We start from the raw sequence: 20505 nt of genomic DNA, 5'->3' as shown, positions 1-20505 counted from the left end.
CCCCTCAACAGGTTATTTTCCTTTTCAGTCCGGGCAGGCATTCTTCACACCAAGAACCAAGTGACTGAAAGAGAGTCTCAGGTGAGTGGCTTACCTGGGGAAGGGGAGAGGAAAGAGTGCCTCGATTTCCACCAAGGTCACCAGGCTGGAGAAAGGCAAAATGACTCAGGGAGGCTACGGACAAGAGTAAGGCTCAGGTCGATGGGCCCTCTACTCAATGGTGCGTATTGACCTGGGGCAGTTTGCTCTCAGATTCCAGCACCTGGCAGGCTCCCAGGGGAGGCCCAGCAGTGTTTGTAAACTGAACTGACCTATGTTGGTTCCTGGGAGGGTCTGGGTATTTCATGAGTAGCAACCTCTGATGGACCCTCCTTCTGTGGTCCTGGATTCTTGACTTTCTCAGGTGCCCATTGTCTATAGGAGTCTCCTAGTTGGCCACAGCCTCCTTAGGTGACAGGACCTGAGAGACTGCCCATCTGGGGTGAGCTATCTGTCCTTCTGCCAAATGAGCAAACTAGAGAAGAAGTACCCTGAGATGAGAAAGAGGACAAGGAGGACGGATGCAAAGCTAGTCCCTCTGTGCTCCATGGAGCTACGGTCTTTGCTGTGGCCCACACCGTGCCATGTTGTCAGGACCTGTGTCATTGTCATCCCTGTGTCCCTTCCAGGGGTAAAGGCAGTGTCTAGCATGTAGGTCTGCCACTTACTAGACATGAGATGTTATTTGGGTCACTTGACTTCTGAGAATGCCAGTTTTCTCATCTGTGCATAAAATGACTTTGAATGAGAGAATGGATACAAAGTACCTGGAACATAGTAGGTGCTCAGCAGATGGTACCTGTCACCACCATCACCACCATCATCAACTCCAACACCATTAGCATTTATTGTTCACCTCTTGTATGCCCATCCTGATGCTTGGCTTTGATGCAGAAGATAAAGGAGAAGCAGTCAGTGGTTTCTGCTCCAGGTTAGTATGTAGCGGGAGAGCTCAGATACACACAAATATTGAAAATCCAAGTGCCAGTAAGAGGTATACGGTCAGGATATGGAGATCAAAGGAGGGAACAGATCTGTGGGCTAGGGCCTTCTAGGAAGGCTGCCCAGAAGAGATGGGTGCTACGGTAGACCTGGATAGATTGAATTTCTAGTACTGGGAGGAGGAGGGGGAAGAGGATAAAGGGTGTTCCTGGCTTAGCTCAGCGCAGGCCAGCACCCGAAGCTGGGAGTGTCCCTCATCTCCCTTTGGGCTGTTGGGGGTCAGGCTCAGTGCTGGGTCAGCTTTTGGAATGCAAATACTGGGCTGGCCACTGGGGGTCGACAGAGATTGAGAAATATGGAGGCTACTGGGGCCAGATTTCCTTGGAGATTCTACCCCTTTGATTGAACAACCTGCCTAATGTCTCATTTCCCTACCTCTGAAATTCCCTCCTCCTTCCTCCACCGTCTATAGAGCCCTAATCCCCCCGAGAGAGACACTCTTAGCTCTCCAGAGCTTCCTGACTTCCCCACCCCTGCCCAGAACACCAGTCTAAGGAGGAAAATTCCCTCCCTCTCCACATCCCCACCCCCAGCCCCACCTCTCATGGCTAAAGCCAGAGGCTGCCATAGTCTCTGGTTTGTGTCCAGGAGAGCGGCTGTGAAAGAAAAACAAGCCAGGCCAGGGAAATTTATGTTCTTCTGAGGGGGTTGGCTTCCTCATGAGGAAGATGATGGGTGGTTTGTCAATTGAGGTCTCACCCCAGTTCCAACTTGGGCAGCGCTGGGGAGGCGGGGGTATGGCAGGGGCGCGGTGGGAGAGGTTGGTGGGGAGACTAAAGGCTTAGAAAGAAACTGGGCACTGGGAGGTACATTGAGCCCAGGCACTGGGACCTTGATGATAAAAGGTGGGAAGGAAGGTCGCTAAACCAAGCTGGACTAAGTTGTGCGTGTGGGGAGCAGAGGTTTCAATGTCAGAGATCCTGGCTCCGTTGGCTCAGGGGCAGCTGGAGGGTGGCGGGCCTGGGTACCATATATCTGCCATTGGTTATCTGGCCAGCTGGGTCCAGCCCCTTATCTATCCTCAGGATGCCCCCAGGGGTTTATGACCTTTGTAACAGTAGGCTTGGGTTTATCAGTCGAGAAAGCCCAGAACCTGACCCTTTAGCATTTATGGTAGGTTGGAAGGCAGGAAGTTATCTCATAGGCTAGTGAGGGGTCAGAGCTAGGAGGGCTGGAGAGAGGAAGAAGCACTGCCCCTTCCCTCAGCTCCTCGTGTTGTTCAAATATTTGGTCTGCTTGGGGTGTTCCTCCAGGGGAACTTTATTCCCTGTGTTTATGGGGCCTGACAAGTCCAGTGTGTTCTCTAAGGAGCCAAGAGCAGAATTGGGCAAAGATGTCATTTCTGCAGCCAGCGTCATCCTTCCCTGGGCTTACTGGCTCTCCGAGATGGGGAGCTAGGCCGGGGTCAGTGACAGGTGGTGACAACGGCTGCCCCCCACCCCTGAATTCCTGAGCCCCTGACAGTGATGAATGGCCCAGTCCCTCTTTGCACACTCCCCAGGTAACCAGAGTTGAGGGAGTGACAGGTGGGCCGGGCTGGAGTGCTGCAGGATTTCCCCCATAGCTGTCCCCCACAGGGCTGGAGAGTGAGAACAAGAGGGACTGCTAGAGGAAGTTGAGCCCAGATCAGTGATACACAGCAGGGCACGGATATCCAAAGATGAAGCCTCTAAGGAGCCGAGGGTCCCGGCTGCAGTCCAGAGCCTATGCCACCTGCTATGCCACACTGAGCCATGCGCTGGCCCTCAGATGCTCTGCTCTAGGCTCTTTTGAGGAGCAGGGGCAGAGGCCATTTGCCTGTGTGGGGCCCATGGGCTTGGGACAGATTTCTAGGAGTCCAGGGAAGGGTAACGAGGTATAAGGAGGGGATAAAGAGAGAGGGAGGGACGGGGCAGGCCCATCTCAGGAAGAGAAGGGCTCCTCCTATCTCTGGTGACTGACACCTGGAAGATCAAGGTGATCTCAGTGCAAACACCCATAAACCAGGCATGAAGCTGGGGCAAGGACAAGGGAGGGGTGGGGGGGTTGAACGTTTGGTTGAACCCTTGGCCTTTGGGACCAGCCCCTCTTTCCCCAGCCACTGAGAATCTCCATGGCTGCAGTGAAACTAGACTAGCAGGGCTTACCCACCTGGGGCTTGATCTGGGATGTGGTGCAGCCAGCAGGCGGGAGGAAGAGTAGGAGGGCTCAGGTCCCACCCTGGGCTTGTCCTGAGCCTGACCCAGAGATAGAGTGACTTGGGAAGAGCAAGGTATTCGTGGGGGAGGGAGGACAGCCTGGGCTCAACACAGACCCCAACTGGTCTCAGCTAGAGGGCAGTGAAGGCAGAGGGAGAGAAGGAGAGAAGCGGGCGGCGGGACAAATCTGGCTGGGCAAGAGAGGACTTTGCAGGCTGAGGTTGGCGGGGGCAGGGGATGCAGGCAGATTGAGCCTGGAGCCTCAGTTTCCTCTTCTCTAAAATAGGCCTATCAATATCAACCTCAGGGATGTTCTGTGAATTAAGCAAAGATAGCATAGGACCAAGGGTGAGAGTACCTGGCTACAGTGCCTGGCATACAGAAGTTGTTCAAGAAACATGGCTCTCCCTTGCCCTGTAGGGAGTGGTCGTGTGTATCTGTGAGGAGGATGCAGGCAGAGGTTGTGGGTCTTCGAAGGGACAGACAGGAGGCTTAGGACAGGCCAGAGATGATTGTAGGTAGGAGAGAGGGCTGCTAGCCTCATGGAGTGGTCCCAGCTGGCATCGCCCCGGGCCTTGCGGCAGGTTTCCTGCCCTCAGTGTGCAAGGTCCACCCTTTGGCACACATTCCTTTCCAGAGCCCTGGGGTGTCCGAGTAGAGTCATGTGTAGAAGCTCAAGTCGTGCAGCTCAATGGCCCAGGTTTGGATCCTGACTCTTCTGCTTCCTGGCTGTGTGACCTTAGGTGAGGGAGTTCACTTCTCTTATCTGAGAGTACAAGGCAGGCAAGGAGAGGTCAAGGACAAGGGCCACAGTAATAGAGAGGGGGTGTGAATGTCCATGCACGTGAGCAGGACAGTGACTTGAGGAAATGTGGGGACTATGCTCCACGTCCCGTGAAGGCAGGAACCAAGCCTGTCAGCTGGTGCTGCGTGAACTGATAGGGGAGGAAGACGGCAAGTTCATGTATGAATATGTACACGTGTGAGAAAACGAGAGGAGCTAAAAAATGTGTGCATGGCACACAAAGCATGTGTGAACGGGTGAGAACATGTGTGACCGGGAATGAGGATGTCTCTGTGGGAGGCTCTGCGGAGGTATAATAGTTTCCATTTAGTAAGCACCGTGGTGGGCCAGCCATGAAGCTAAGCCCTTTCTGTGCATATCTCACTCCCCACTCAGCACAGCTCCGTGAAGAAGAGATGATCTTCAGGTTACAGAAGAGTTAACTGAAGCACACAGGGGAAGCGACTTGCCCAAAGAGACACAACTGATAAGCAGTGAACTCTATGGCTCTGAAGTTCATACTCCCCCTGCCTCCCATTGGTGTGGGAAGCTGAGCTCTCCGGGGGCTGTTATGGTACCCGAGGCCTCCCGCAGCTGCTAGATGTTGTTCTGCATCCCTGGGTCCAGGAGGCCCCCACATACTGATTTCCATCTGCTTGGAGCTCCTTGAAGGCAGGGCTTGGTGGGCTCCTCTTTGGATCCCAGCTCAGAGGCAAGCACAGGATCAGTGCTCAGGAAACGCTGGTGGACTTGAACCCTGAGGGATGTGTGTGTTCGGTGACACTGATCTGGGAGGCTTGGGGAGGGGTGTGACTGCCACTGGAATAGGGAGAGCTTGGATAAGAGAGGGTCAACATCCCCCACAGATCCTGACTTCCTCTCTGGCTTCCCTGAGGAGTAATTTTTCCCTACCTCAGGGGCATGAATCACTACATCAGAAGCCCTGCTAGGGTGGGGCAGGAGGTGGGAGCCTGGAGTCATTGGCCCTGGCTGCAGCAGGGAGTAGGCCCAGCCCTGCTACTGAGGCTCCGGTAGGCAGGTTGAGGCAGAAAGGCTATGTCGTGACCAGGGGTGACCAGCTTGTGGGGCAGGCCTAGACACAGAGTCCTCTCTTCTTTCCTCTGTGCCCTCCCCACCCAGGATGAGGCGTTGGCACACTCAGGAGCTGCTGCTGTCTTCCCAGGCTTCCCAAGTCTGGCAGCATAGCTTCATCGGCCCCATTTCCCACCTGGTCTTGGGCTCACCTCCCGAGGGGCACTGGACATGTTGGCAGTGGAATCTGAGGCTGATTCTGGGCTTGGTGGTGGTGACTCTAGCTGGGAACTTGGGGGCATGGCCAGGGACGCAGATGAACTTTCCTAGGCCTAGAAACCTCTCAGAAGACTGTGAGTGAAGAGTGGAGTCCTGGCCGTCCTGAAGGTTGCTGCTTTCCAGGCATGAACGAGCTTTTAACCAGGAATGAATTAAGTAAGCAAGTAAGCAAGAAGGTGCTGGAAATGTGGCGAGTCAGTAGGGTATAGGGAACTGGGCACAGGCTTAGGAGACAGAGAAGTCTGGGGCCAAATCCTGCTTCTACCACCGATCAGCTCCATGACCTCAGATGAGTCACTTCCCCCTGAGCCTTAGTTTTCCCTCTTACATAAAATAGGGATTGTGGAACTCATCTCAAAGGATTGTGAAGGGAAATGCCTCTACCATGGTTCCTGGCACATAGTAGGCACTCAGTAAGTGGCAGGCTGTTTTCCATTCTCAGGTTTTGCTGTTCTGCCATGCACTTCGGGCAATCCTAGTCTCCAAGCTGGACTATTGGTGTGTCCCTGCACCTTGTTCTTGTCTCTCCTTGCTCACACCCCAATAAGGGGTCCAGCTGGGAGCTGAGAGACCCTAAACAGCTCCTCTTCTTCTCTTTCTACACAGATCCTTCTCATCCTCCGGGCTCTGTCCCTGAAAGTGGGAGGAACACACTTCTCCCTCTTTATTTCCCCCCAAATAGAGGTCCACTCTATGAACCAAAGAGATCATCAGAGGATCCAGTGAGGAACTCAGTAGATCAGCCTCCTACTTAAGTGAGAGACGGACAGGAAACTGTGTAAATGGCGAGCACTTTGGGAATGTCGCTCACCGAATTATCTCCATAAAGAAGCAGCGAGGAGACTTTATGTCCTCGGCAGTCGCCGAGCCAACCCCAAACCCAGATCTTACTCCTAGTGCTCCCTCCTCCTCCCCATACCGGGCCGCGGTTCTAGCCAAGGTCACCACCCCTGTCCCGGGTCTTGTGCTCGAGCGCGTGTGCCAGGCTCGTGTGTGCCACGCTCCCGTTGGAGTGGGCGCTCTCAGTCTGTCCCAGGCACCCGCGGTGCTATAGAAGACCAGTAGGGGGAGACATTAGCACGTGGGTACATCTGCCGAGGTCCAACTGGGGAGAGCGGGTCGGACCGGGAGGGTCTGCGCTATGGGCTGGAGCCAAAGTTATAAGCAAGGAAGCAAGGAGGGGCGAGGAGAAGGGGCTGGGAGACAAAGACCCAGATGGCGAGGCCGGGAGGTGCTGGAGTCCGGCGTCTTGGGACCAGGGCGCCAACTTTTACTTTTTCGAAAGGCTCCTCTGCCCTACGCCCTTTCCTCTTTGCCCTCGAGGTGTCTTTCTTTATCGAGGTGCCCTCTCATCCCCACTGGCCTATCCCAGGGCCTTGCCCGCGCCTTCAGACAGGACAAGACTCGAAATCTGGGCCCCTGGTGTCCCACAAGTCTCTTCCCCAAAGTTGAGATTCCCAAGGCCTGCTCCCCAGGGGCGAAGAACTCATCTTCCCAACTTTCCCGTACTTGACCCCTCTGAGACGCCACCGCCCACCGCTATCCGTTTGTTCAGGACTCCGGGTCCGGGTCCATGTGCAAGCGGACACTGCACGGCGAGGGCGGAAGGAGGAAAGCCCACCAGAGCCCTATGTGAGATGGCACCAGGAGTAAACAAGCTATCCTTGTCACGGAGGTGGGCACCGAGCAAGGACTTCAGGGCTCGCGTGTGTAACAAAAAGAATGGTAGTACTTTCCCGGGAAAAGTACTGAGCCTGTTTGGCCCAGGTCAGTGGGCCGGAGTGTCGACCAGGCGCTCGGGGAGGAGAGCAGGCCGATAGCTCTAGAGGAGCGCCAACTTCCCACGGGCTGAGCGCTCTGGTAACAGGACTAGGCAGGATCCATCAATAACCGCAGGAGCCGCACACTCAGATTGGTGCCATCGAGAGCGCGGCGTCCTTAAGAGCTCCCTAAAACCCCGCCTCCTTCCTGTTCTGGGGGCGTGGTGCAGGGCAAGGACCCCGTGACGCAGCTTGCTATTGGCTAAGATGCGTAGGGTTGGCCTTGCGTACGCCTGAGCAGGGGAGTAGACAGCTCAGCGGCGGCGGAGGGAGTGTATGCGCGCTGGTCAGCAGTGGGAGGTGTGTGAGCCTCGCACTGACCGTAGAGCCTCGGGCGCAATCGCCAGGGAGCTAGGACTCGGCGACTGGGCTGCCGGGCCACCCGGCCTAGGCTTCAGAGGCGCAAACTGATGGGACTAGCTCGCTCGGCAGTGTCTCCGCGCTCTTCTAAGTACACTGAGCGGGCCCCGCGCTGAAGTCGAAGCTGTCGGGGGGCGCGCAGCCCGGAGTCCCAGTGTGGCCTGGAGGAACGGAGCCCGTGCTAGGGCGGCCCGGTCGGGAGCCCCCAGACCGAGCTCGTGTGGTGGGGAGACTCCCACTTCTTCCCAGGGGTGCCGATCCCGGGGCGGTCGAGGCGTCCGGGCGGCCACCGAGTCCCCAGCGGCGAGACCCCGTCGGGGAGAGGTCGCACAGTCCCAAACAGTCTCGGGGAGCCGAGCGGAATCGGACGGGATCACCCGGGGGCGCAGAGCCCCCGTCGTGCTTCGTGCGGCGGAGAGGCCAGTGGAGCGAGCCCTCGGAGGCCACAGCTCATGCTCGGGTTGGGGGCGGCTGCCCAGTGAGTCCTCCTGGCCGGCGGGGCGGAGAAGAGCGACACCGAAGCCGGCGGGAGGGGAGCACTTCAAGGCCGGCGGCTGCGGAGGATGGGCGCCTGAGCTTCTCGGAGCGCAGCGCGGCACGGGAAGGCGAGGCCAGCTTTGCTGAGGAGGCGCCAGGGCATCCCGAAGTGCAGCCTGCCCCAGGGAAGATGGCCCGGCCTGGCCAGCGTTGGCTCGGCAAGTGGCTTGTGGCGATGGTCGTGTTGGCGCTGTGCCGGCTCGCCACCCCGCTGGCCAAGAATCTAGAGCCCGTGTCCTGGAGCTCCCTCAACCCCAAGTGAGTAACTTATCTGCTCTGGTCCCTGGGGGTGAGGCCGCGCGCCCCCGAGCGCCTGTGGGAAGGTGTTCGGAGGAGGAGCGGCGCCCCATTTTGTCTATGGCTTTTTCGAGTGTGTTTCCCTGCGGCCGGGCGGGGAAGGGTGCGGTGGGGTTGGGTGGGGGCACTTGGCTGGGTTGTGACCCCTCAGCTTCCCGGCCCTCTCCTCCGCACGTCCCGGATCAAGTCGAGGTGGTCGCGCCGGGCGGAGCTGGGAGTCTGAGCGCCTTTGAGCGCACCGGAGAGCTGGGTCGGGGAGAGAAAGCAGCCCCCTCTGGGGCCCCTGGGAACGTGGCGGTTTTCGCCAAGAGCCGCTGGGGGCGGGGGGTGGGCGAGCTTGACCTGGGCGGGGGAAGAGGCCGGAACACAGGTTCCCCGTTTGTTTAGCTGTGAAGGGACCGTGGCGTGGGACTTCGCGCTTGGGGCGGGTGGCAGTGCCTGTATCTCCATTCGGGCTTCTCTCATTTTCATTTCTCTTTCTTCCCAGTTTGCTTCCCTAGCTTTTCGCTTTGCCGTCTCTCCTAGCCTCCCCCCACCCCCGACTTTCTCCCTGCTGGGTCCGTGGAAGGGCGGGCGCCGCTCCCAGGCTCACAAAGGCGGCGGGTGGAGAGGGGCGGAGTGGGAGAGAGGTTTTGTTGGGGGGGGGGTGTCGATCCAGCGCTCGTCGGGGGTCCAATGGAGCCGGCGGCAGAGCTTCCAGGGCTGGCCGGGGTGGAGAGTGGCGGCCGAGGTGGCTAGGGAAGTGGGTGGCAAGCAAAGGATTCCTGCCCAGGCGGGTCCCACTGGCCCCCCCACCTTCTGTCCTCAGATTGGGGAGTTGTGCTTAGCTTTCCCAAAGGGGTTGGGGAGGCAGCTATGTAGAGGAGATCCTTTCTTTTCTCCCTCCTCCTTACCCTTCACAATCCTCCCCCACCTCCCAACAACACACACACCTTTCAGGGCGGTGGCTCAGTGGTTTCTGGGCTGTTAGTGGGGAGTCGCTGGATTGTGTAGTGACCTCTGGACCTTTTTCTCTTTTGGCATCCAGGACTCAGGTTGGAACCCAGGGTCAAAATTGCTCTTCCTTCTTGTTTTCTGGAGGTCCCAGCAGTGTGCGGACACCCCACTTAGTGGGAAACTGGGGGCCCTTGGCCTGTCCTCTGTGCTCTATGATTCCTGTACCTGGAATCTCTTCCTGTCCACTCTTATGGGCTCCCCGCTAACTTCCCGAGCTCCTGCCTGTCTTGACCTCTTAGGTTCCAGGGGTCATGCACCTCTCAGCCCTGGAGTGGGAGAGGGCAGCTTCTTTACTTCTCTTCTCCTTAGGTTAAGGTACAGTCCTATTTATTGGTTAGTGGGATGTCTAAACCAGGGTCAGGGTACAAGGAAAGGGATTGACAACGATTTTTCCTTAACCCAGAAGCCAAACTGGGCCCAGTGCTCTCCTAACAGCAGGGACTCAAAATGGTCTGGGGGCCTCGGGCTGCTCAGACCAAGGAGAAAGGCTGTGAAGTGCCCAGTTCCCTCCTGTAAAGGTGGAGGCTGGAAATGCTCTCTCTTGAGCCAGGAGAGCTGAAATCAGCCTGGGGTAGCCCATCCTAGGGGCTCATGGGAGTGACCTAATTGCTCTCTCGGGTCTCTAACCAGAGATAGCAGGCAGCTCCACAGCTGGAAAGGAGCCCTCCTGCAGAGTGAGGTCGGGGGTGGCTGGGAGAAACAAGATCTCCCTGAGCTTCACCCTTTTTGTGTCTTGAGGCCTGAGTGCTCTGGAACGGTTTGCAGGTTTTTGAGATCTGCCCCATTCCCCGATCCACTTCAGGCTGAGGGTAGGCATCCTGGGGGTGGTGGGAGTGGTGGCTGAGGCCTCAATAGGACTTGCACGAATTCCATCCTGTAATTGAGCAGATCCTGGGAATGGTGGGGGACTCATACTGGTGCCCCTGCGCGCAGCACCCCCTCCAGAGTTCCATCTATGCTCAGGGGTCTGGAATGCAGCCTGTCTGTGTGTGTTGGCACGGGTTTGGGGGGGCAGGAGGACAGGAGGAAGGCACTGCCCTCAGCTTCACTCTGAGCTCGGGGAGGCTGTCTCTGCCACTGCGCCCAAGCCTGGGACTGCCACAGCCTTTCAAATCAACGGTCTTTTCCTGTCCGTCTCTCCCTCTTTTCCTCCTGCCTGACTTCTCCCTCTCAGGCCCTTGTCGGTTCGCCCTCTCACATCCTGTGTGAGCCGCGTTCACTCTCCAGCTCTGCTTGCCCGCTCTCCCTCTTTCTCACACTCCCTCTCACTCTTAGTCACTCTCTGCCTCTTTTTCTCGAGTCCTTTTGTTTCTCGCACATGCCCGTGCTCTCCCTCACAGGCTCATTTTCTCTCTTCCCTCCCCTCTTCCTCCCAGCTTTTGGTCTCTCGCCTCAGTCCTGTCAGGAGCTGGCAACCCCCCCCCCCGAAATCTCCCAGCGCCTATAAACCCTGCTTAATTGCTTCCTCCTTGGTAAAAAATCAAAATAAAGAAGTGGTGGGGCTGGGGGTATGTTTCCAGGTTCCAGGATACGGGCAGCCCCAGCCCTGACCGGGAGAGGGGAGCCGGAAGGGCTGACTCCAGACTCCCAGCCTCTTTCCCAAATTGGTGCTGTGGCCTTCCAGGGTGGTAGTCCCTGGGTGGCAAGAGCTTGGCCCCTTGTCAGATTTGCCCGATAAGTGTAGGGTGGGAAGGTGGGTCTGGGCCCGTTAGAGGTTGGGAGGAACCAGAGTACATGGGCATGCTTGTGTGGGGTGGGGGGGCTGTGATGGAAGGTCCCAGGGCAGACCCCTCCTCCAGCCTCCTCCCCTGAGAACTTGGGGCAGCCGGCAGGCCTCATACTTGAGTCCTCAGCCAAGTCCAGCTGCTGCAGTTCAGTCTCTCAGTCCCATTCTGACCCCTTCCTGCCCCCCACTCAGGTTCCTCCACCTCCAGAGAGTGGGAATGTGCCTGAGATCATATTACACCTTCCCTGCAAGGGGCGGGGGTGGGGGCTTCAGCTTGGCATCCAGGACCCTTGACTCCATCCAGCATGGGTGGGGGCAGCTGCAGACCCCAACCCAGGCTTGCCTGCTACAAGCCAAAGTGTAGGTCCCAGCCCCCTCACAGCTGTTCCAGCTCACAGTCCTGGGGAGGCCAGCTCAGGGGGCCCCTTTCCGGGGTGGCTAGGGACCTGACCTCTTCTACTCTGTGGCTGATTGGCCACAGGTGGGGGCCTGAAAGTGATGGGAAGCCAGCAGCTCCTCTAAAGTTCCCTGTTCCCCTCCCTCCCTCCCCCACCCCCAGGCAGCCAGACCTGGGGCAAGAAGGGCCTGGTAAGGCTGGACTGGAGGCTGAATCCAGGGTTCCCTTTCTCCCCTCAGGCTCTCCACTGCCTCACCAACTATGAGGGATGGGGATGAGTGGGCCCTGGATACCACTGTGCATCACTGTTTCCTGGTGTTGGGAGTATGGAGTGGGTGGGCCAGCCAGGAGGCCGCTGGTTGCCATGGGAACAGTAGGTTTGCGGGGAGGGTCCACCCTGTGATTATTAGGGGAGCTGAGGTAAGGGAATGCTCACCAGCCATGTTCTGGGTTCCTTGCCCTGGGCTCTGTAGCAGCCCCTCCTGGGTGGGTTCTCATTGTAGCTGTTTTGGGTGGCGGTGCTAGCAGCCAGGAGTGTAGTCAGCTCGTTCAGCTTCTTCTAAATGGTACTGTGCTTGGTGTGCTAACTAACAGTTGGGCAGTACCTTGCTACCTCCAAAGCATTCTCAGATATGAACTCACTGGATGTTCCCAACAGCCCTGGGAAGTTGGAATTGCCCATTTTCCAGACGAGGAGGCATTTGCCCAGAAAAGGAAAATGACTTGTTTAAAGTCAGTCAGCTTGTAGTGGGGAGAGCTGTGCCTTGTGCCATTCTTTCCACACCATCCCACTGCCTTGGAATCTGGGAGAGACTGGGTTTCGGAGGAGGCGCTGGCTTTTGCCCCCGGCTTTCGCTCTCACCTCACAGGTGTGTGTGCATCTGTCCTTGTGACTCAGGCCCTGCCCACGTGGGATGAGCAGTGCTCCAGCTTCCTCATTTGATTTTACTAGGCCTACGTCTGAGGGCCGCTTGCTCGGGGTGACCTGATCTAGAGGCAGCCAGCTCGATGCCTGGCACTCTCCCTCCCGGGCTCTGAATAGCAGCCTTGGTTCCTCTCTGGGCCAGGAATCTCACTGCCTCTCAGGGACCCCACAGAAAGCAGACAACAAGGAAGGGGCTGTTAAGCCCTCAGTGGGCCCTAGCATTGGCCAGGTGGGGCAGAGGGGAGGCATAGTTCAGTGTAGGTGTGGGGGGGACTTCCTCTGGGGCTCTCCTGGCTTCCCTGCCTCCGACAGTGCTGTGTGTGTGCCAGGACCCAGCTGCTGTTCCTGCCCACCCACGCCTGGGCGGGCACTGCTGGGACATGCCAGGCCTGCTCCTGCTGCCTCGGGGGCTGGGTGGAGCTGGGGGAGTGAAAGAGGAGCCTTTAATTTGGGGTCTCCCCACCCTTGCTGGGATGAGAGCACACTTGAGCTCCAGCTTGGGTTCTGTCCTCCGCTGGTCCTGCCACCCTGGGGTGCAGGCGCAGTGGTGCCAGAGTCACTGAATCAAAGCTGTGGCTAGAGTCTTCTACCAAACCTGGGCTGGCATGGCCTAGGACCAGGCTCTCCCTTTGGCCACTCTCTGACCACAAGTCCCTAGAGCCTGAGGGAAGGATGAGAGGGAAGGAAGTGTGGTGGAACGTTGGCAGCTTTCTAGGCATGACCCCCATAGCTCCAAACTCTCTCTGCTATAGATTGTCTGTGTATGGGTGGATAGGGGCTTAACTGGACAAAGAAGCAGGGGGGGGGCAGTTGGCCTCTGACCAGCACTGGCCACTACCCCAGACCCTCAGGCTTCTTCTCTCCCAGGATTCTTTTCAGCAGTCATGGTGATACTTCTAAGCTCAGTAGGCAGGCTGGGGGAGAGACTTGGGCTAGGGTAGAGGGGAAGAGGCAGGCCACAGACAGAGACTGAATGGCAGGCTGCCTCCCTAAGTCCTTTTACTCCCTGGGGTGGCTCCCTGGGGTCCCAGGAGCTATCAGAGGCTAAGGAGGGAAGGCCTCAGGGGTTACCATGGCGACCTGCTGCAGGCTTCCTGCTGGGCCATGTCAATCCCCTTATTTTCCAGAAAAGGGCTTTGTCTGGGGGTGGCCCCAGGCAGGAAAGCTTGGTTTGATAATGGGGGGAGTAGTAGTTTTTGAAAACTGGAGGGTAAAGAGTTTAACTAGGTACTCTCTTCCTCCTCCTGTCGGCCCCTACTCCTAACCTGGAGGGTACGAGGGGAGACCAGCAGGGTCCCCGCTGTACAGGATGACTAGCGTCATACCTGACCTTGGGCTTCACTCTCACGGGCTGCATACCCACACCTCGTGGCCTCTCACCACTTTCTGGGGCTTCTCACAGGCCCAGAGGCACTTTTCACAGTGGTGGGGAAGAAGCTGAGAAGGTACCATCATGGGGGACCAGGGTCAGGGAAGGTGGGTCTCATCAGGCTCCTCTCCCTTCTGCACTTTAGGGGAAGGTGAGTTTCCCTCTGCCAGCTGCTATGCAAATGAACTCATGAATATTTATGAATTCTGTTCTCTGAGGTTGACGAGAGTCTGAGGGGTGTTGGGGGCAATAGTCTTCTCTCCTCCCCCTCCCCCACCCACTATGTAGACATCTGTTTCCTCGGTTGTCTCTGGGTTCCAGGGCTCCAGAACCTGAATGGTGATGGGAGACTGCTCAGGGTAGACAAGACTCCCTGGTGAGTAAGGCGGGCCAAGTGGTTAGAAAAGTGAGCTGGCCTGTACCCCTTTGCGTGCCCTCTACCTGCTGTCATCTCCAGTTACGGTCTTACGGAGGTGCAGCTCTATAAGGATTCAGCCAATGTTTAAGGTACTCTTAGACCCCTAGGAGTTAACATCCTGGGTGAGTTTAGGCTCCTCGGGTTGGCTCTGAGCACCCCTCTTCAACAGGAACATTCACCTGGTTACTCATTCCCTCACATGAGGAGCCTGGACTCAGTAGGTCTCGAAGGTTCCTTCTATCTCTAAGATGTTAGAAGTTGTCTAATCCTACTGCCTGGATGGAACCAGTATGAAGATTGGAAAGTGAAAAATGCCTTAGGAATTATAGAGGCTTTGGTGAAACTTCTTGGCTTTCTGTAGCGCATGGAGTTGGGGGTGTTTTCTCTCAAATGTTTGTGTGGGCCTCCATCCCATGCCTGCTTCCTTTCTGGCCTTCTGGAGTGTGGTAAAGCTAGGTACTAAGGTGGGTGAGACCTCCTTGTTGTTGCTTTTACCCTCCTGCACAGAAGGATGGCAGGTCCCAGCTTAGTGGAGCTTCCCTGGACGTGGAGAGAGGGCTGCTGTTCTTCATCCACTCCATCTACTTGGTCTAGTTCCCTTAGTCACCTCCTTGGGTATCATTTCCATCCATCCGGTGAGGATACTGAGCTCCCAGGAGGCCCTTGTGCCTTGTAGCCCCCACTGTGGAATGGGCCCTCAGGGAGTAGAACCATGTTCTTCCACCGTTAGCTTCATTCCCTTGAAGCACTGCCTTCGGCCCTTCATTGTCCCTTCTGCTAGAGAGTCTGTCCCCCACTGGATGAAACCCACACTGCTTCTTGTGACCCTGGCCTTTCAGTCTGGCCCCAGCTGAGCTTTACCCCCTCTTCTTCTGCTCCTCTCTACCCATCACTGGGCCAGTCACTGGCCTGGGTTTTTTGTCCCAACCACTGCTGTCTGCTCTTGCTGGATGTTGACTTCTTATTCCTCCCCCAGGATCTGCTTTCATCCCACTCTTTCTGTGGGACCATTTCTGACTGTCCTGTCCGATGAGCTGTCTCCTTCCTCTCTCTGCGTCCAGCCCTTGCCTTTTGAGCCACCATCCTCTCACACAGCCTCCAGATAGCCTGGTGCTATCCATTGCTGTGGCATGGGCCATTTACTTTTCTGAACCACACCGGACAGTAGAGTCCTTGAGGATGGAGCTGTATCATCTTTTCCTCTTTCCCACCCAAGAAACGAGACTGGGCTCATAGGTCCTTGGTGTTAGTGTCTGGCCTCCTGCCTCTTGGCAGACCACGCTATTTCTAAGCAGGAATCACGGTTGAGTGCCAACTATGTGCTCTATACATGCCATCATGCCTCCCCTCCACCATCCTTGGAGGAGGGCCTCTTCCCATCCCCAGTTTATAAGTGAGGACACTGAAAGATAGGGAGATCAGGCAGCTCATCCAAGGTCACAGAGCTAGTAAGGGCCACCATCCATCTGATTCCAAAGTCTGTCTTCTTTCTCCTACATTGTACCGACTTGCTCCCAGGCTCAGAAATGGCCGAGAGCGCTTACTGTGCTTAGGCAAGGACAGGATGATGTGAATCGGTGGCCCCAGGCAGCTGCCCTCCCCCTGCTATTTCCCAGTGCCTGGCCTTCTGGATTAGAAGATGAACCTGGCTCGGGAGGCATTTGTCCATCTCCTCTCAGGATGGGGAGCAGAGGCTGTGTGTGTGTGTGTGTGTGTGTGTGTGTGTGTGTGTGTGTGTTGGGAGTGGATTAGAAGGCAGATGAGCGAGGTTCCTGGGGCTCTGTCTTGTATGATCTGTTGTTCCTGCTCAGGCCTCTTCTCCCCTTTCTCTGTTATCCTTTGCAGTGAGACTGGCCAGATTTGGGGATTCAGGCTTTTGCATTATGGGGGTGGGATGAGTCCTGGTAGGATGCCAGGCAGTGGGAGTGGGGAGTGGAGAGAGCTGTGTGGAGCTGTACCTGGCTGGAGACTGTGCCCATTATCCCTTGGCTCTAGGCAAGGCCTGTTCCTATCTCCCCATCATGCCCAAGATTAGCAAGGATGGGGGAGAAGGCATGGGGCCAAGATAGGTTGTGCATCCCCAGCCGTTGGCTGGGAGCTGTGGGGGTGGTTTCTAGGGCTCATTGTGTGTGTGCTTCTTTGTGTGTGTCTGTGCGCATGAGCGCATGTACACGCGTGTGTGCTGGAGGGCCGGTAGCAGAGGCTATGAAGGAATGTGAGTATGTTGGGAGTGCGAGGAGGACAGGGCTGCCACATCCAGGCAACCCAAGCCTGACATCTAGGTGCCCAGCCCATCTGCCACGTCAGCCCCCCTGCGGAAATGCCACATTAGGACAAAGGGCTCCCCCAGCCAGGCAGTGCCCCACCCTGCCGAGCAGTCAAAGCCTGGCAGCCTTGCCCATGGGCCACCCCTTCCACACCCTGCTGGCAGCATGGTTCTCTTTCCCCACCCCCAGCATAAGGATGGAAAAAGGACAGAATGCCTGTCCTCGCCATCTCCACCCAGTGTGCCCAGCCTGGCCCTCATTGTCTGCTCCCCTGGTTCTGGGGATGGCCTGAGACCCCCAACCCTGAGGCTAACCATCTCTTCCTTCTTGGGCAGGTTTCTGAGTGGGAAGGGCCTGGTGATCTACCCAAAGATTGGAGACAAGCTGGACATCATCTGCCCCCGAGCAGAAGCTGGGCGGCCCTATGAGTACTACAAGCTGTACCTGGTGCGGCCTGAGCAGGCAGCTGCCTGCAGCACCGTGCTCGACCCCAACGTGCTGGTCACCTGCAATAGGCCAGAGCAGGAAATCCGTTTCACCATCAAGTTCCAGGAGTTCAGCCCCAACTACATGGGCCTGGAGTTCAAGAAGCACCACGATTACTATATTACCTGTGAGTCCCTGCCCACCGCATGGTTCTTTCCTGTCCTGTAGCAGTGGGAACTTCTGAGTAGCGCACTGAGACCGCACACAATTCAGGCCCAGCCTGATCCAGTCCCCTTTGAAGAGTGGCGTGCTCTCCTCGTAGTGTGGCCTTGGAATTCCGGCCCCAGCGTTTACCAAGGGGCCTCCGCTGCCAGCTCGCCCTGGCTCTAGGAGCTGGGTGGGAGACGACTCTGATTCGTGGTGCTCTCTCTCTTATTTTCTTTGCCCACCTAAGATCTAACCTTGGGAATGGCAGAATTGGCAAAGCTTCAGCCTTTCTCTTCATGGGAAATGGAGGCCCCAAGAGGTGAAGGGGCTTCTTGCCCTAGATCACACAGAGAGTTAGGGAGTGGGTTGGGTTTCCAACCCAGTTCTCCTGACACCTAATCTAGGATTCCTTCTAGTCTGTGGAGAAGTCTTCCTCACCATGCCAGTTCTGATTGCTTGGCCTCTGAGCAACGTCACCCAATGAGGAGACACATGTAGCTTCCACTGAGAAAGAAGGGCCTGTGGCCTTGGTCATGGTAGGGGAGCAGCATCCTCATGGGAGGGGCTAGTTCCTGGACTCTGTTCCTAGTGGGAGGAGAGAAGTAGAAAGGTTCACGGGTGGGTGGGAGCTGCCTGCAACTCCCTGGTTCCCAGTTCTATTCTTAAGGGCTTAGACGTCACTAGGGCTTCTGGGTAATGCTGGCAGACCTCTTCCTCCTCCTGACTGCTCTGGCCTCTTGCTGCAGCTACATCCAATGGGAGCCTGGAGGGACTGGAGAACCGGGAGGGAGGTGTGTGCCGCACACGCACCATGAAGATTGTCATGAAGGTTGGGCAAGGTGAGCACCCAGGCCGAGGGCTCCTCAGCTAGGCTTTTGCGACAGATGCTCCTCACTGGGTGGCGGGGGGTGGCGTGGGGAGTAGTGGCAGAGGGGGCAGTAGGGATAGGGGATCTGAGGTCCAGTATCCGGGCCATTCTTGGCCGGTGGGTGCTATGTAACTGAGGCACCTACGCTGCCGGAGTTCCCCCTTCACTTGTTCTCTCCCCACCCCCAGACCCCAATGCTGTGACGCCCGAGCAGCTGACTACCAGCCGGCCCAGCAAGGAGGCAGACAACACTATCAAGATGGCTACACAGGCCCCCAGTGGTCGGGGCTCCCTGGGTGACTCTGACGGCAAGCACGGTGAGTGTATGGGAGTCTCCCAGAGGGCAGAAGCCATTGCTCGGCTGCCCTTTCAGGCCCTAGCTCTGAAGGAAGGCAGGGCGTGGCCCGAGATCTGCTATGTGTCCCTGGGACCCCTGGCTGACCTTCTTCCCCTCCCTTGCCTCCCTCCCCCGTCCACAGAGACTGTGAACCAGGATGAGAAAAGCGGCTCCGGTGGGAGTGGAGGCAGCAGCGGGGACCCCGACAGCTTCTTCAACTCCAAGGTGGCATTGTTTGCGGCCGTGGGCGCCGGCTGCGTCATCTTCCTGCTCATCATCATCTTCCTGACCATCCTGCTGCTGAAGCTGCGCAAGCGGCACCGCAAGCACACGCAGCAGCGGGCGCCCGCCCTCTCGCTCAGCACCCTGGCCAGTCCTAAGGGGGGCAGTGGCACGGCGGGCACCGAGCCCAGCGACATCATCATCCCCTTACGGACTACAGAGAACAACTACTGCCCCCACTATGAGAAGGTGAGTGGGGACTACGGGCACCCTGTCTACATCGTCCAGGAGATGCCGCCCCAGAGCCCCGCGAACATCTACTACAAGGTCTGAGGGCCCTGGCAGCCTCGGCCCTGAGGGACAGTCAGCCGGGACTGCACCTCTCCATCCTCACCCACGTCCCTCCCCTTGCCAGCTGTGCCCATCTTTGTATTTAGTTTTGTAGTTTCTTGGCTTTTATAATCCCCCTTTTGCCCCGCCCCCTGGGCTTCAGAGGGGGGTGCTTGTGCCCCCAGCCCCCATGCTCTTGTGCCTTCCCCCTCTGGCCAGGCCTTTGGGCTCTGCAGGGGCACCCCTTCTTGGAGGGCAGGGTCGGATGCTGATGGACAGCAGGCAGGGAGACGCCCCCCCGGCCCTGTGCCCCCTCGCCCCCTTTCTCCCTTCCCAGGACTTCTTGTCCGCTATCATCACTGTTTTTAATGTTTTTGTGTTCATTTTTTTAGCTGTCAACTCATTTTCATCTGTTCTCTTTTTTTTTTTTTTAAGAAAAATGGAAAAATGGAAAAGACAGCCCCTCCCCAGGTTTTCTGAGCCCAGCCTTCCGCAGTATCAGGGGCCTGGGGCAGGATGTGGCCAGCCGGGAAGCATAGGATGGCATTTCTTTTATAAACTTGTTGGTGTATTTTTTGTGGGGAGGGGACAGGCCAGGGCTGTTCTTGCCCACGAGGGAAGACAAGAGTGCCATTGGGCAAGGTGTCTCACCCTCCCCCACTGACTCTCCTTCTACAGTGCTGATCTTGGCAATGGGGTAGTGGCTGCCACCCTTCCACCAAAAAAAAAAAAAAAAAACTTCCTGTGGGATACTTGGGCATATCCTGCCTCCCTCACTCTCACGGTTATTAATGTCTTAATTGGCTGTTGCCTGGGGAACAGGAGAGCTGCTGCAGGCAGATGACCTCATGGGGGGTGGAGGGAGGTGAGGTACCCAGGTGGCTATTTGCCCTGCAGAGCTGGGAGTTCCCCCTTCTCCGCTCTGCCCTGTTCTCCCCTCACCTTTGGCACCCTTCGGCCTGGTGGGGAAACAGAGGCCCAGGGCGGAGAACTAAGCGGGTATAAGGCCAGGTAGCCTGCTTCTTTTCTGGGCTCTAGCTCAGGTGGGTGCCCCCCTAACCCAGCTCCCGCTAGCCCCCCAGTCTTGGGCTGGGGCTTGGAAAGAGGAAGAGGCTTGCCTAGGGCTGGGCCAGCACGCCGTGCACTTTGACCCCGGCTCCTTGCCAGCACGGCTGCTAACAGACTGCCACTAGCAAGCGCCTTGCAGGCACTCCCAGAGTGGCCATGGAAGGAGCTGGGCCTCCCACCATCCACTTCCACACTGCCTCCTGGCCAGGTGCCCACCCCACTGCCAGGTGGGAGAGGGAGCGGAACAGCCAGTCCCTTCCAGGTGGCAGTCGAAAGGTTTTTTTTGTTTTTGTTTCTGTTGCCATTTGTGTAAATACTAGTCTTTTTTGGAAAAAAAATAATGTAAAGATGTTTTGTATAAACTCTGAATTATTTTCTTGTTGCTTTTTTCTTAGAAAAAATGAGAACTAAAAAAAAAAAATTAACCACATGGAGAAATGGGTGTAAAATGGTGTCGTGATGTTGGGGAATGACGTGTGAGTGTATGAGTGAGTATATGAGTGTGAGAGAGAGAGAGAGAGAGGGAGAGAGAGAGAGAGAGAGAGGAGAGAGAGAGAGAGAGAGCACGTGTGTGTGATTTTCATGTGCCCAAAACACTGGTGATCTGGTCTGGTATGGGAAG

At 56.9% G+C, this 20505-nt stretch overlaps 1 protein-coding gene across 1 annotated transcript; it reads left to right on the top strand.

Annotated features, from left to right (window-relative positions):
• The first annotated feature begins 7391 nt into the window (after window positions 1-7391).
• EFNB1 (ephrin B1) lies at window positions 7392-20252 on the top strand. Its single transcript, XM_030847087.2, has 5 exons — window positions 7392-8288; window positions 16761-17038; window positions 17805-17897; window positions 18115-18243; window positions 18406-20252. Exons 1-5 carry the CDS (start codon window positions 8161-8163, stop codon window positions 18816-18818), a joined length of 1041 nt encoding a protein of 346 aa, XP_030702947.2. The 5' UTR covers window positions 7392-8160; the 3' UTR covers window positions 18819-20252.
• Window positions 20253-20505: the final 253 nt, after the last annotated feature.

Source organism: Globicephala melas, chromosome X, assembly GCF_963455315.2.
Source record: "Globicephala melas chromosome X, mGloMel1.2, whole genome shotgun sequence".
NCBI lineage: Eukaryota > Metazoa > Chordata > Mammalia > Artiodactyla > Delphinidae > Globicephala > Globicephala melas.
Note: the sequence above shows the minus strand (reverse complement) of the source record. Positions and strands in the feature narration are given on the sequence as shown.